Consider the following 14,942-nt stretch of genomic DNA (forward strand, 5'->3'; position numbering starts at 1 on the left):
GCTCTGAGCTGCCAGTGGGGTAGCCCAAATTCCAAAATCTATCATCTGGAAACATACAAAAGCTCTTGCACAGATTTTTCCCCTTTCAAAAGGAAAAAAAAAAAAAAAAAAGGGGGGAAACCTTCAACCCTATATTGTAAATGTCTTATGTCTGTCCAGATCGAGTAATTTGCGTCAAGATAAACATATTGCAGGTACTGCAAAAATGTTAGTAAATAAAGACAAAAATCACATATGCATATATTTTAAATTTAAGGAATATTCAACTATTAATGGATATCAAAGGAAAGGGAATTTTAATCATCTCTCCATTCAGTCTCAGTTGGGTAAATCATATCTAAGAGATTTGCATAAATATAAACCATCAAAGACTTTTCATCTTCAAAGGGGGTTTCAAGACCCTATAAGCTTTGTACTGTAATCATCGCAGGTCACAACCCTGCAGGAATAAGGCTGCTATGGCAACATAAAAAACTAATGCTTAAGGCTTAGCATAATATTCTGACTAATAGAAAGGAAACTCATTTTAAAAGCTGGCAGCCTATTTACCAGAAGCTGGATTAGAGGTGTTATTTCCCCTTTTAGCTTCCCCCCACCACCCCTCCCCAAAAGAAGGAAAATCTAATCACCCAGATCTTGGAAAAAAAAAACGCTTTCCAGCAATTTGCAGTAACTTTACAATTAGGCCAAAATAAATCACAGCTTTCTCCAATGAAGAATTCTGCCCTCTCATCTCTGCTCTGCATCATCACCATGGCCCTCTTGATAACTTTTCTTTAGTGAAGAGAATTCCACTCAAAAATGTGCAAGGAGAAAAAAAAAATTAATTCACTCTGAACAGTATGGCAGGTTACTACAGTGACAGAAAACAGTAAAGTTCACCCAGGCAAATGCAGAAAATGAGATAATATAATGGTATCAGTATATCTTCTTAAGACTCTTACCTGGTTTTAATTTTTTTAAGAGGAAAAAAATGCTACTGTGTGTATGTTTTAGGTGCAAGTTAAAGAGCAGAGTTCTTTTTTTATTTTAAAATATTTTAAAAATCACACTCCTGGAATTTTTGCTGTCTTTTGTTTTGAAGGTAAAGCAAAAAAAAACAGAGCACATTTAATTAAATATTGCCTCCCTTCCTCTCCCTTGTAAAAGATTTGCAATAAGCACCAATACAAAAGGTAACGAGTGGAGAAGTTTCAATTAATTTTTTTTTTCAAAAGGAGACGATTAAATGTTTCCGGCCCTGTAAAGTGTTCATTTCAGGGAGAAAGGGAAAAAAAAAAGAAGAAGGCGGGGGAAAAAAAAAACCCACAAAGCTTGGGGAGGGGATGAAGTAGCAAGGCCTCAGCAATTCTTTCAATTCCAGTGCACACCCAATAGTGTGTCGGGAAGAATGCACACTGGTCGGGATTTGTGGGAGAATTGTCCCGCCACAAAGGAGGGAGAGCTTACGCTTGTTATAGTCCAATAAGCCATGCCAGTCAAACAAGTACCCACACTAGGGACAAAAGGAAAGCAAGAGATTCTCACACAAAAGAAAACAAGTAAGCCCATCTTTTAGTTGTGCATCAGCCTCCAGGTTTTCTGCTGCACATAAATAAAAATGAAGGGGGGGAGCGGGTGTGCGTGGGGGGAAAGAAACAGCTTCTGGGAGGCTGAAAAATCATGCTGGAGTGAATTTTTTGAGGATTGGGAAAAGAACGCAGCGGCGTTAGGCAGAGCATGTTCTTTGTGTGCAAAGGTTGGGCAAAGGGAGAGGGAAGCAAAAGAAGGACAGTGATGCAGAAGCTTCTGGGGTTGGCTTGTTTTCCATGATGGAAATAAAGGTTAGTCAGAGGGAAGGTGGAAGAGGATGAGGTGACAAAGAGCCCTGGCATCCCATCTCCCTGCAAAACCTACTTGGTGGCAGCAAGGACTCTGCCATTTTGGTATCATGAATATTCATCACTGACAAGTTCTGTCTAACACTTACACGGCTGTAAACCCTGAGAGGTGCACTCTGGTTAATTTAATTACTCGTTGGTGGAAGGGGATGGAGAACCTTCCGTGGCGAGTGGTGGAGGTCGAAGGCGCAGCGCCACGGCACGGACGGGGCCTGTCCCACACCCGGCGTATGGGGCTGTGCTCTGTGGTGTGCTCAGGCCCATCTCCATGGCCTGATCAAGGTTAGGTGCTGAGATTAAAATAGACCCTAATGCGCCTGCCTGCCTTTCATCACAGCTTGCACGCGTGCTAGTTGCTCAGCTAGCGGTTTGCAAAAAATATGAAGTGAATAATTAAGCATTATTCCTTTACTGGTGTGTTACAGCAATAATGGTATATCCAAACAAGCATCCCTCTTTTTTGACAATTAAAACAATTATGGCATAATTAGGCCTATTTCAAAGTTTTCTTAAGTAATTTGACATGCCAACCATTTACATTTCAGCTTTTTATTGGCTGAAAAGTCAGTTGTGAAACACAAACACACCTGTCAGCAATTAAAAAGGAAGAAGTAGAGAACTGTTCAGGAAATAATATCTGTGCTAATTAAAAACACTAGTTAAAAGCTTCCTGTTTGTTCCTCCAGTTGCCCCAAGGAGTGACCTTCCCCCCAACCCATTTTTTCATATGTTGCTAACATGGTTTCCCATCTCCTGCTTCCAATGCACGTAACTAAGGCTCTTGGACAGACAATAATTTTGCTTGTTAGGGTAGTCTGAGAAGAGTCAGGCACTTACCCTTCTACTTTTGATAATATATTCTGACAGCAATATTGGTTCTTTGTCAGTCGTGGGACAAATACACCTGGTTTTCTTTATAAACGTGTTCCATATATGCTTTTTATACAGCACATCACACACACACATTTAAGTGGATGCACTGCCCAATTACCTCAGCCAAGCAACAACATCATATGGCATTTGCAGCCTTCCTCTTAACTCACAGTCATTCATCTCTGTGCCTGCGTGAACTTGGCCCAACAGCTTCAGTCAAAAGCTACTGTGTTGTTGGTACTCACCCATCTTATTTCCTCAACATTTTCAACCTTTGGCAGCATCATGCTTGAAGGCAGGGTCTTGGACTGCAAAAGCACCTCTAGATCTTCTTCTGCAAGGCCACTGGACACAGAGTTTATCCTGACACACTTTTCACCATGGCCTAAGTCAAACTCTTCAAGGGTTTTCACGATGTTCAGCCTTGCTTCTCTCTACAGTATATATGAGTTCAGATGCACAAGGAAAGGAAAAGAAAACATATTTTCTATCGACAGAAAAATGCACCGAGAAGAAGACTTGTTGAAATGACATGGGGGAAAAGCTAGACAGCCAATATAGTGTTTTCCCCAAAATGTCTGTCACTCTTGGACTTTGAAGCAGACATCACCAGAACCTCACAATTTTACCTTCCTGTATACTGTTTCTTTATAACTGGTAAATTCAATGCATGGGGTTTCTACCACTTGCAGAAAACAAGACTTTTGTGTCTGCTAGTGCTGAACATGTTAACAAACACAAATCTTTATGCTAACATAATATGTTGCGCTAACTGTCTGCTCTCTCAAGAATGGCATATTCTTAAATTTGCATAAAAAATTAATTTTTGTAATTTAGCTCTGTAATTTTGCCTGAATGTCAAAAAGTACAGACGTATATATACCTCTTTGGTTTTCCTTTACCCCATGTATTCAAAGTGCATTAAAGGCAGTAACAGAATTCACAACTTGCATATAAAAACAACACTGAAATAACTCCAAGGTTTTTCTTAGACCACATGAAAGGGCATTCTGTTGGTACAAAATAAAATCTCCAAAGACACACACTTCCCCTGGTCGTTTGCTATTTTTGTGAAAGTAAATTTACAAATCTGTTTAACGGTTGATTTGCATGAAGAATACTGGCATGCTCTTCTGAAATGAAATGCATTTCTTGGCCTGGAGAAGGGGGTAGGGGACGAAGGAAGGTGCTAGGTTCCTTGCTTCCTGCCAACTGAAGTTTCAACCCCAAATTCCTTCCACTCACCAACAGCCCCTAACAAATTTGCATTGTCAAAACGCACACTTATCATTTCATTTGTGAAGAGTTTTTATGGGGCTAATAAAACTTTAAAGCTCCTGAGTCATGGAGGCTCAGGAATGACTTCAACAATATGCAGTTGCTGAATAGAGATGCTTTTCAAGAAAAAAGGCAAACTCAAGAGGAAAAAAGCAACAAAAAGAAATCATCAAAGTTAATATCCAGGCTAATACAAATCAGCAAGAGAGCACATGACAGTAGATTTAAACCAGACGGATGCAAACCTCTGCCGGCAAGAGGGGCAGAGGTGGTTTCCCAATGTGGTCTGAGTTAAACAGTGTGAGGGAACAGTAGCTTACAGTTGTCAGGACCGATGAGAACAGGGTCTCCCAGGCCAGTTTAAGACAGCTCTGCAGTGTACTGATTTACAGGGCTGGGACCCCTGATAATTAGGGTAAGTTTAGAGAAAAGCAATTGGTGGCTCTAACTGGTTAAAAGAAAGGAATAATGAAGCAGAAAGTTAATGAAATCTGAAGCAAACAGCCTTCAGCTTGGGGCTACTAGCCGTGCTCCTCTGAAGGCTGGGAGCATATGCCTGTTAATGGGACAGACGGGAACAAGGCACCCATGTATGCATCCCTGGGCTGCCATCAAGGGGTGCCTTCAGAGGGAATCTCTGGAAAATGCAACCTAAAACACGTGAGCTGCTGTGAACAGACTCTGTCTGGAGCCATTAGGAAAGCCACATAAACATGCACACAGTTTAGTACAAACACGTCCAGCTGGAAGACAGCTCCGGCCCGTGGCTGTCTGAAATGGCTCTTCCAAATTTGCTAAACCCAGCTGTATGATGCCAATACTGGGAAATACAAATCCCCTGTGTTTTCCTTCTCTTACTCAGGGTAACAGGTTTCTAGGGATGAGCTCAAAGCTTCTGGACATGATGCAGAAGGGTAGCTTAAAATCACACTCCAAACCAATTTATGCTTTTAATTAAAGTCAGATTATCACCGTTTCAGCACACACCGATGCAATTTGCAAAAGAGAGATCTTCCCAAAGTATCCTCTAAGGCAGCACTCAGTTCCAGCTGAAGACACATCTCCAGCAAACTTGCAGCCTAATTTGTTATGATTTTTTTTAGAATATAATAATGAGCACTAGACCATCTCATATCTGGTTTTCTCCTCAGTCTGCAAACTCCCTTCCCAAAAAAGACAGATCGTGTCTTTCTAGGTATATTTCCATACAAAACACTTATTAACAGGCTGTTGCTGTTATCAATTTACATAAACTAAATGTGCAGCCCTCTGGTATGTATCCCAAAAATAACCAACAACTTCACTGAATTTATACCAACCAACAAACATGGGGAGGGGGTTGATGTTTTTTCCCATATTTTAATAGAAAATATGTTGCTATGTTAGTTAACACACCCATGCCATCTGTTGGGTTGAGAATTGATGTGTTTTCTTAGAACTGCTATGAATTAGATCTGTCTGCCTAGATACTCCAGGAATGGAAATGTTTCCTTTCCATGATATAATACTTCTGGTCACTATAGTTTCCACTGCAAGAATCAATTTATGTTTTTAATTGTGGAACAAACTGATGTGACCTGGCTGCCAAAGCCAGAGCTTGTGAGGGGGCTGACTCTGTGCCTACCCTTCCTACAATGGAGGAAATCTGACTAATGTTAGTGGGGAGTATCAAGTTCCCATAAAGGTTTCCAATAAAACATTTCATGGGTAAATAAAAAAATTATATACTAAAACCTTTGACCAAATGCACTAAAAACATGGAGAAAAGGGAGAGCCCTTTCTGCCTCATTAGGCAGGGAAGTGTAGAGGTTATTCTTATTGTAGAATTCGTGCAACAGCAAAAATCCTAACCTAGATGAACTACTCCAAAATTGTAACAGAGAAAAAGGTAGTCCTTGATACAGTAATATCCTTATTGCCAAGAATGGGAAAACTAGAATTTTTAAGAAATGGTGAGAAAAACATTGCCCTGTTCTTCACATGAGAGCTACAACATCAGATAATGCTTTGTCATGAAAGAACAGCTGATAAAGAAATAAACCCAATCATTAAGTAAAATATTTCATGCTCAAGTAGCTTGGGATGGTGGTATCCTCCTTGGGTCCCATGTGAACTGGGTTCTTTATCAAACTGAACAAGAGAGAAAGACAACAGAGAGCTTCATAGCAAATAGTGATGCTATTAAAATACTTTAAATATGTGCTGGAAAGCTCAGTGAGGAAAAAAATGGTTGGTCAGGGTGGCTACTTTAGCACCCCTTCTGTTTGACTCTGAGGAGGACACAGGAAGAGGTTCATTATCATGTGCAGCTACGCCAACTGGTGAAGATAAAGGTTTCGGTGACGCAGCGTTGCTGACAAATCCATTGCTACCCAAACACACACACACACTGAAATTAAAAATGGGAATACGCACATTGCCGGCTCCACTGGCACCCATTAAACCTAATAACTAACCATCCTCATGAGTTTCTAGCTCTGAATTATCAAATCTGCAAAGAAAACAACATCCGTCCACTTTTACACTCCAGTGGAAGAGGTGGTCCCTCGCGGCAGGGCTGCGCAGTCTCGCCATCTGGAGAATAAATCGAGTGTGAAGTACAGTATAGTTTGGGACCAAGCTCCGTGGCGGCAGCCCAGCAGTTAGTTCATTAGTCCCAAACTTGAGGGGATTAGTGCGGTATCAGCTCTACTGTCGGATGGGATCAGGCAGGCAGAGCACGAGACTCAGGGAAGGGGGTGGCAGCAAAGAGGGAGCCCCTTGGGCTTCTTGATAAAACCACACTGTATTAGTGCACCTGAATGTGTGCCTTTGGTAACAGTATTTGGAAACAGTTTCCCATCATCTGAATCAGTACCTTTCCATTTCTCCTTTCTTTCCTTTTATCACTTTTTTTTCCTGTACGCTATATGTCAAAACATAGAAATTTCCACTTCAGAACAGAAAAACTAAAGAAGAAAGAATGCCACTGAGCTGGACGTTCAGCCACCCACTCACCTTGGACACACTGTTAATACAGCAAAAGATGGTCAGATTAACAGCAGATGGAAAAAATATATTTTCTTCTTTCTTTTCTAACTGGTACAATTCCCTACAATCCTGCTTTTCATCACTTTTTTCTAGATTTCTAGACCTACCTGATTTTAAGGACAAAATCTCTGTTCTGCTTTATTTTTCTTGCCTAGTCTTCCCCCTTTTTTTCTAAAGACCTCCTGGTCTTAGTGTAAAGATAGTGGTCATACTTAAATATATGTTTATATATAGATCTCATCCTGTTAACATCTTTTGGTAACGGTTCTTCATGTGGAAATGTAAATATATGATGTACTAAAATGCCAGGCCAGAATCTATCATCCTCAATGCCATAATAAGTTGGCATGTTTCAAATAAGAGAGGAAAAATTAATTACTATAATCACAATTCAAGTTCTTTTTTTGTGACATGTCTGACATGGTAAAAACATACAATTATGTGGTATTGTTAATTCCTTGGAGTGGTTTGTTTACAGAACTTGACATTGCTGAATCTTTTGTCACTTGTATTAGTGCATGCCATACAAATGCACGTCTCAAATAAGATTTTGTAGAAGAGCACATACACATCGTATACCTATAGTAGATTTTGCTCATAATAGAGTTTCTGCAGGCAGAAAGTCTGACACCTTCTCCATGCATAACTCTCCATCAATGGAGTGATGCCATACAGAATGATAGCGTACAAATGCCATTTAGTTTCAAATTCACAAATGGGATTGGCAAGAGAAAAGACAAATTGCATTTGTTTTTAAGGAAACAAAGAGAATCATAAATGGGGAGTGGAGTGCATCTGAGAGCAGCAGGTACTTGTCTCATGAGACTTGCTTTCTACCTTACATATATGAGGTACTCATGAAAATAAATCTTTGAAATGACAAGTATATATTTCTAGTTAGTCTTGTTAGACTGAAAAACTGAAAAACTATGCACAAAGCCTCCAGGAAGTGGTCATTAAATATTTTCTTATTTTTGCCTCTGAGCAGATAATCAGTTAGCAAGTTTTTAAAGGTTTAAGAAATTTTAGAACACATTTTCTTTTGGTTCCACCCACCATGTAACCAGTCCTAAAGGAAAAAAGGGGCAGGAGTGAGGAGGAGCAGGGAGAATAGAGTCTCCATCATGTATATTGCTGTCCCTCCTCTGTATTTCAGGTAAACATATGTTTTAGCATACTGTAAGACACTGATTTTGCTGCTACTGTTTCCTGAAATCTTCATAGTATTCCTTTAATAATGGTTTGGCCTTTTTTTTTTTTTTTTGTTTAATACCAACCTTTCCACTTCTCTGAAAAAGATTCTTCATGACATCAAAATGAGTAATCTAACTCTGTGCGCTTCTAGCATCTGCTGCTTTTCTCTCTGCTCTGCTAATTGTCCTTACATGCAGTACATGGTCTAGCAACACTAAAATGATGCAAACGTCAGTAGCAGCCAGCATTGTGTAAGCAGCAATTTAATTATGCTCTGCTCAGGAAACCAAATTTCTTTGCCTATTTCTCTAGAAGTTCCATTTAAGGTCTGGGAACACATCAGTGCACTTATCAACAATAGCTACCCTGTATTTTTAAAATAAAAGATCTCTAAAATCTGTCCAGGAACAGCTGGGAGTGCTTGCTGCCATGTCAGCCTAGCAAGGCTCTCCCTCCCTCTACTAGCGTGGACAATGTGGATCCTGAAGATATTAGGTGGGGGTCTATCCAATACCATCAAAGCTGGGCAATTTCCACATATGGTGGTCAGGTGGCCTGTCCTGAGATGCTGTCAATGTGGAGAACCAGTGGACAAGAGCCTGAGGTTGTCTCAGCCAGCAGCCAGGAGCCAGGGTTCAGGAATCCCAACAAAGCTTTAGGGGTTCTCAACTATGTCATACTAAATTTCTGCTGAGCCTGACTGTCCAAGGATGTGGATTTGAATGCAACAGCAAGGCATTTCCATAAATTGTCATCAAGGTATTTTTCTGACTTTTCTGACTTGCACATATCTCAGAGAAATTTAAACAGAGGCCAGTACGTTGCTAGAATGAACTGGCACATAGAAATATTCACATAATATGAGGACTGAGTATAAATGTCTCAGTAGCAAAAATGATACAGAATGGTATATGTGTGTCTGTGTGTACATAAACAAAGAGACAGGCTTATACCTTAAGATTATGTGTACAGAAATGCTCCAAGAGATTTTTAATGACAGTAATATATAGAGCAGCTTAAATAAATCAAAGTTTTGTTCATGCAGGTAGGCAGCTATTCTTCTGTCTGCCAACTTTTATAAACACTTACAAAAGAGATGTAAACAACCTTTCAATTAACACAAATCAAACCAGCACTAATTTAAGCTGGCTGCAAGAAGTAGTCTCTTTACTTTTTCCCCCTGGCTTTCTGAAGATACTTTTTGTTTCGTGACAGATTAGCATCACAAATGAAAACTCTTTAGAAGCATTAGTGTTAATTAGTCTTCCTGGACAGTCCAAATGAGCTACTGAATGATGAAATAAGGCCACAAAATATACGATCTAATATATCAGTTAAGGAAAGGATTATACTTTTCTTTCATCTGAACTTAACAGTATGTTAATTTTTATTTTAAAATATTACAGTTTTAGACATATTTACTTGGCTGTATGTAATAGATAGCTATGGAAAATGTGCACGTTTAGACATCCATTTTTTATTTTTACAAGTGCATCTTTTTGTTAATGCTGATAATGAAATGCACTGCTGTCTGTCAAAAGTACCTATGCTTCAAAAGTACATATTCCTCTTCAGCAGCTGATTTCAGATGATTCCAAGTGAGATATAGATCAAATGTTTTAAAGATTGGCAAATTATTGCCTCAATTATTTAATAAATCAGTGGAAAAAAATACTTAAAGCCAAGAGAGGTAAACAGAGGTTTTCTGAAAAAATCCCAATTGACCAGAACTTTATGCCTGCTTGTACTGGAGGAACCAGTGTCTGCCCCAAGCTGCTTAATATCTCCTAGGAACAAGGAAGGCATTAAGAAAAATCAGGTTAGGTGTGCCATGGCATCTTTTACCCTTCCTCTTCTCTGGAATAAACTTTTCCCAGCATATCTACAGTCTCAGTAAAACTGTGTGTTTCAAAGAGAAGGCTGGAAGCAACAGTTGTGTTTCTGGTTGTGTGCAAACACTGGTAAACAGCTCTTATCTCAGTTTTCATAAAGTGCCTTATCTGCATCAGCAAATCAGCAAATTAATATTCTGTAATGTGATCAAAGTCCCACAGAATGCCCTAAGTCCAAGTGTTCACAGTAAAACCTTAGTGGTACAAAAAAGCTCTCAACTCTTCATTTTCAACTTACATTTTAAAGTTAAGTGTGTCACCTTGTAGATGCATGTCTTTCCATGCAGTGGGGATTCAAGACCAGAACTAGTCATTCAGGTGTCTTACACTGGGAAAAGCACTCCCAAAAGTTCTCCCACCAGATGAGCTCTTGAGCCACCTAGAAGAGGACATCTGAAACCTTCTCATGTCACAGACATTTTTTAAAAGCAGAAATTACCTCACGTAGTACTGCATACGCCATTCATATAAATTTCCATGTACAGACTCTCTGAGAAAATCTATACCTCTGGATTAATTTAGTTCCCAGCTTCACCCGAAGGTTTTGAGTCTCAGCTGCCACAAGGCACAACTGCCCATGTACATCCAGACTCTCCTTTGGGGGACTGAATCATCTATTTCCTCCAAACCACAGTACGGGTGTGGTTTCAGACACAGATCTCTTCAGGCATCATGCCCAGAGAGTGGTTTGGGCAGGACTGCACCAAGTTCAGCTGTCCCCACCCTGCTCCCGTGACACAGCTCCCGCAAAGCCTGTGTCCCTCCAAACACTCACATGGGCTGTCTTGCCAAGCCCCAGGGTGTGCAACACACCCTCAGTCAAAGTTTAAAAACCTCATAGTGGTATGCCACCCTGCTCATAGGCTGGAAATCAAGAAAAACCACCCAAAACCCAACCATACTACAAACCTAGCTACTCCATCAAAACCCCATGAGGAGACACAGGGTACCCATGTGCTACTCATGCATCACTGCACTTAGTCTGCTCTAGAGATTTGCCCCTATGCCATGTGGGCACACATGGCACTCTGCCACACTAGGTGAGGGCAGCAGGGATCTCTCCTTGAATCTCACACATTTAGCATTGTAGAAGTAGCCTGGAATTGCAGTAATTACTTCCGTGGGAGAATAATGTTGTGAGATGTTCAACACAGGAAGCTTTGATCTAATGAGCTTTGCACTAAATGGACACAACTCTTGCCTTCCTGCAAAGCAAACTTGTTTTATAATTGTATTTCTCAGCCAGTGCTCACCTTCACAAAGATCCACCTCACTAAGCTGGATTTTGCCAGAGATCCTTCTTCTTTCTCTGCCAGAAGAAGGGCTTGCTTTTGATAGAAATCCCACTTGCATGGGTGACTGGGGTGACTCAAGGAACCCAACAATTGTCACCCCAAATGCAGGTTTTAGCAAGTCCTGCAGGCAACATTCTCTCAGATGCTCCATATGATGAGGCAAAGCCCACTACACCTCCTGGCAGAGTCCCTGAAGGATGGGCAGTGGTACAAAAGCAGTTGCCCTTCCTTCTTTCCGCCCCCACACCCCAGAAGTGGGAGAGGGGAAACAGCACCAGAACATCATGTCCCATGTGTCCCCACATTGGCAGTGATCAGCTGAGGCAGAGAGTGATCCCTGATACAAAATAAAATTATTAAAAATAAACTCCATGACTCATGTATTCACGGTAAGGAGTAGGAACCTTTTAGAAATGAATTCACTTGTGTTCTGTGGTCTAAACAAAACCTGAGAATGTGAATTTTTCCCTGCCTAGACCTGTGATTGGTGTCAAAGGAACTGAGATTTTTCTCCAGTTTGAAAGTGGGACCTGAGAAGGTGGTTGTTTTCTAGGTCAGATCTCTGCCAATCCTTCAGGATTGCAGGGTGGTATTTGTACATCACTGATAGATATATTGTCCTGGTACAATACAATACACACCTTTGTAGACATGGTGAGAATTGTCTACTGGTATTCTTCAAAACCTGATTCAGTTCCTCATTTAGATATTCCTGATGGCGGTGGAAGAAGTTACTAGACCTTATGACATGTCCTTCCCTAAGCTTTTTTTCAACTTACTTCCCTGATGAAATAAATTATTTTTAAATGCTAGGTTGACTGAGAAGGTGCTCCTCTGTGGGGCTTCTGGAATATCTATGAAGTTTAAAGTAAAGTTGGTGCATATTTCCCAATAAAACAATAAAATAAACCAATATATGATTATTTCTGCAACATCTAAGCAGTTCCTACCCTCTTCTGCTTATTCCCATTCCATGCCCTGCTTTTTCCTTATGCAAGCTTTTCCAATCAACTTTTTCTCAAGCTGACACGCAAACTGGATCACTGAAGTAATCCCATTAGAGAAACTCAGGCTTTTCTGTGTGGGAGAGTAGGATTTTGTTTTTAACCCCAGCCCATTTAACCAGTCCTGTTTACAGCCTGGCCAAACAAACAATTGCGCCACTGCAAGCAAGGGCATGGCAAAGGATGACAACAAGCAGCTAGGAAGGGCAACATGGAAAAAGGAACTTCTTGAGCTGTTTTTGGTTTTCTTTCCACCACAGCCAGCTGAGCAACCACCATTGCACCCAGTTTGTGCCCATGAGGAGAGTACTAGGTAGGACTCAAGCAAATGCCTGCATCCCTTAACAACCCTCACTACAAGCCCCCATTCTTGCATCCATATGCATTTCCCCATAAAATTACCTCAGCATAACCAACAGGGGCATCTGGAAGCAGAGCACCTTGTTAAATTATTGATTACTTCACTAACACGACTTTTGCCTTCATTTATGTGGTTCCTTTAATAACATTTTTCCAGACCTGAATATGCAGGGCTCCTTCACCTGTGCTTTTGTTAGCTACTCTTGCATCTGTCAAAATCTGACATGAATTTCATTCACTTCAAGCAGACTGTCAGGGTTTGAGTTCAAATTCTTTACACATGGCTTATCAGGTATTTTCTCTCACTTTCTGGACAATGACTCTGCCAAATGTAGTGTAAGTAAAAGACTAATAAGAAAATGGGTTCAGCTTTGAACCACTTATATAAACATACAATAAATGCTGGGGTCAGCCTGGACTTTCTACTGATTTAACTACTTCAGATTTATTTGACACCAATAACATTAAGTTGATGCAATGGTCTGGCATGAAACTATTTGCTAAAATGCTACTAGCAATATAATTTATTCTCCTGTGTGAATAAAATTCATGGACAATAAGGATTTTACAGCAATATAACTGCATTAATACAGTACTGCTGGTTTGTTTATCTTATATTAATCTTAAACCAACAGTGATAAAATAGAATTCAGTGTTTACAAGTTTGACACCCATTAAACTGCCTTTTTTCTCACTTTCTTTTCCTCTTATATTTTTGCCCAACTTGCTTTATTGTTGTGTAACTGTCTGAACAAAGTATGCAGGTAGCAATTTTTTTTTGTCCTTTTGACTTGATGTGACATCATTCTTGTTCTGAATGAAGGACTGCCAAAAACAAAAAGTAAAAATGTGAAAATGTGTTCTACTTACATAAAAAAAAATCTCTTTTTTGGGAAACTGTTCTGCTTTACTTGCTAACCTGTTTAAATTTTTGATTGCCCCAGTAATAATGTGTTTTGTATTGAGAACAGAAGGTAGTTTTCCCCCCAGAGTGCTCAGAGACATTTTCTCCAGCCAGAATCCCCACTCCCATCACCTGCATCAGGTGCAGGTTAACCCTGGTGGGACTCAGGTGATGCTCCCCTCCCTTTTCTTGGCAGTGGCTTCTCCCTGTGCTGCCAGCCTGCCACCAAGCATGGTGTCTGTTTGGCAGCCACCCCTCAGCCTCCGGAAGCTCCCTGGCTCCATTTCCTCGTTCCAGCTGGCCACTGAGGCACTGTCCCTGGCAAGGTGCTAGCAGTGTGTGCTGGTGTGTGCTGATGCTGCTGGATACGGAAGGTTCTTGGTGCCCTTCCCTGGTTGAGGTGTCTTTGCTTTTGCTTAGGGTGGGGCTGGATCCGGCACAGTCCAAAGCGGTCCTACTGTTACCCTACATCCAGAGCACTTCACTTCTGTTCTGAGGACAAAACACACAGCGGCATTAATGCTCTTTGACTTTATCTGCTGGCAAGTTCCCTACCCATTTCTCTCCTCACTCTCTGATTTGGCAAGCAATCATCTATAAGCTTCCTAGGAAGTCTCTCTTTAGGGGCAGCAGGTTTCTGCAGCATGGGTGCAGAAACAAATCCTTCTTGAGCCCACTAGACCGCTCCAATATCCGAGGGTGCAAGGTACAACAGTACCAGAAAACTATTGTAAAGTCTGTATCTTACCAAGGTCTCCTTCTTTCCTGGTTCTTCATTTGATCTATCACCTTCCCCACTGGGCTTCAGATGAAGTCAAAGAATCACATGACTGCTGAGGTTGGAAGGAACCTCTGGGAGTCATTTGTCCAATCCCCTGATGCAGCAGGGACACCCAGAGCTGCACACCTGGGACTCTGTCCAGATAGCTTTTGAATATCCCCAAGGGTGGAGACTCACAGCTGCTGGGAAACCTCAGTCATCTGCACAGTGAAAAAGCGTTCTGATGTTCAGAGGTGGCTCCTGTGTTTCAGCTTATGCCCGTTGCCTCCAGCCCTGTCACTGGGCACCCCTGAGCAGAGCCTGGCTCTGCCCTCTTTGCATCCTCCCTGCAGGTATTTATATACATTGATGGGATCCTCCTGAGCTGAGCAGCCCCAGCCCTATAAGCCTCTCCTCAGAGGAGAGATATTCCAGTTCCTTCAACTTTTTTGGAGCCCATTCCTGATGCTTC

The 14,942-nt window shown here is 41.1% G+C and overlaps 1 protein-coding gene and 1 long non-coding RNA gene across 2 annotated transcripts in view; one reads left to right on the plus strand and one right to left on the minus strand.

Annotated features, from left to right (window-relative positions):
- The window catches only part of LOC115904843, a 77,811-nt gene that overhangs the window by 52,065 nt on the left and 10,804 nt on the right, over positions 1–14,942 (plus strand). The window lies entirely within an intron of this gene.
- Positions 1–14,942, minus strand: part of CLYBL (citrate lyase beta like) — a 164,993-nt gene that overhangs the window by 25,075 nt on the left and 124,976 nt on the right. The window contains exon 3 of the mRNA XM_030950586.1: positions 2,999–3,187. Within this exon, the coding sequence (XP_030806446.1) occupies positions 2,999–3,187 (189 nt within the window). The remainder of the gene's footprint in view (positions 1–2,998; positions 3,188–14,942) is intronic.

Source organism: Camarhynchus parvulus, chromosome 1, assembly GCF_901933205.1.
Source record: "Camarhynchus parvulus chromosome 1, STF_HiC, whole genome shotgun sequence".
Lineage (NCBI taxonomy): Eukaryota > Metazoa > Chordata > Aves > Passeriformes > Thraupidae > Camarhynchus > Camarhynchus parvulus.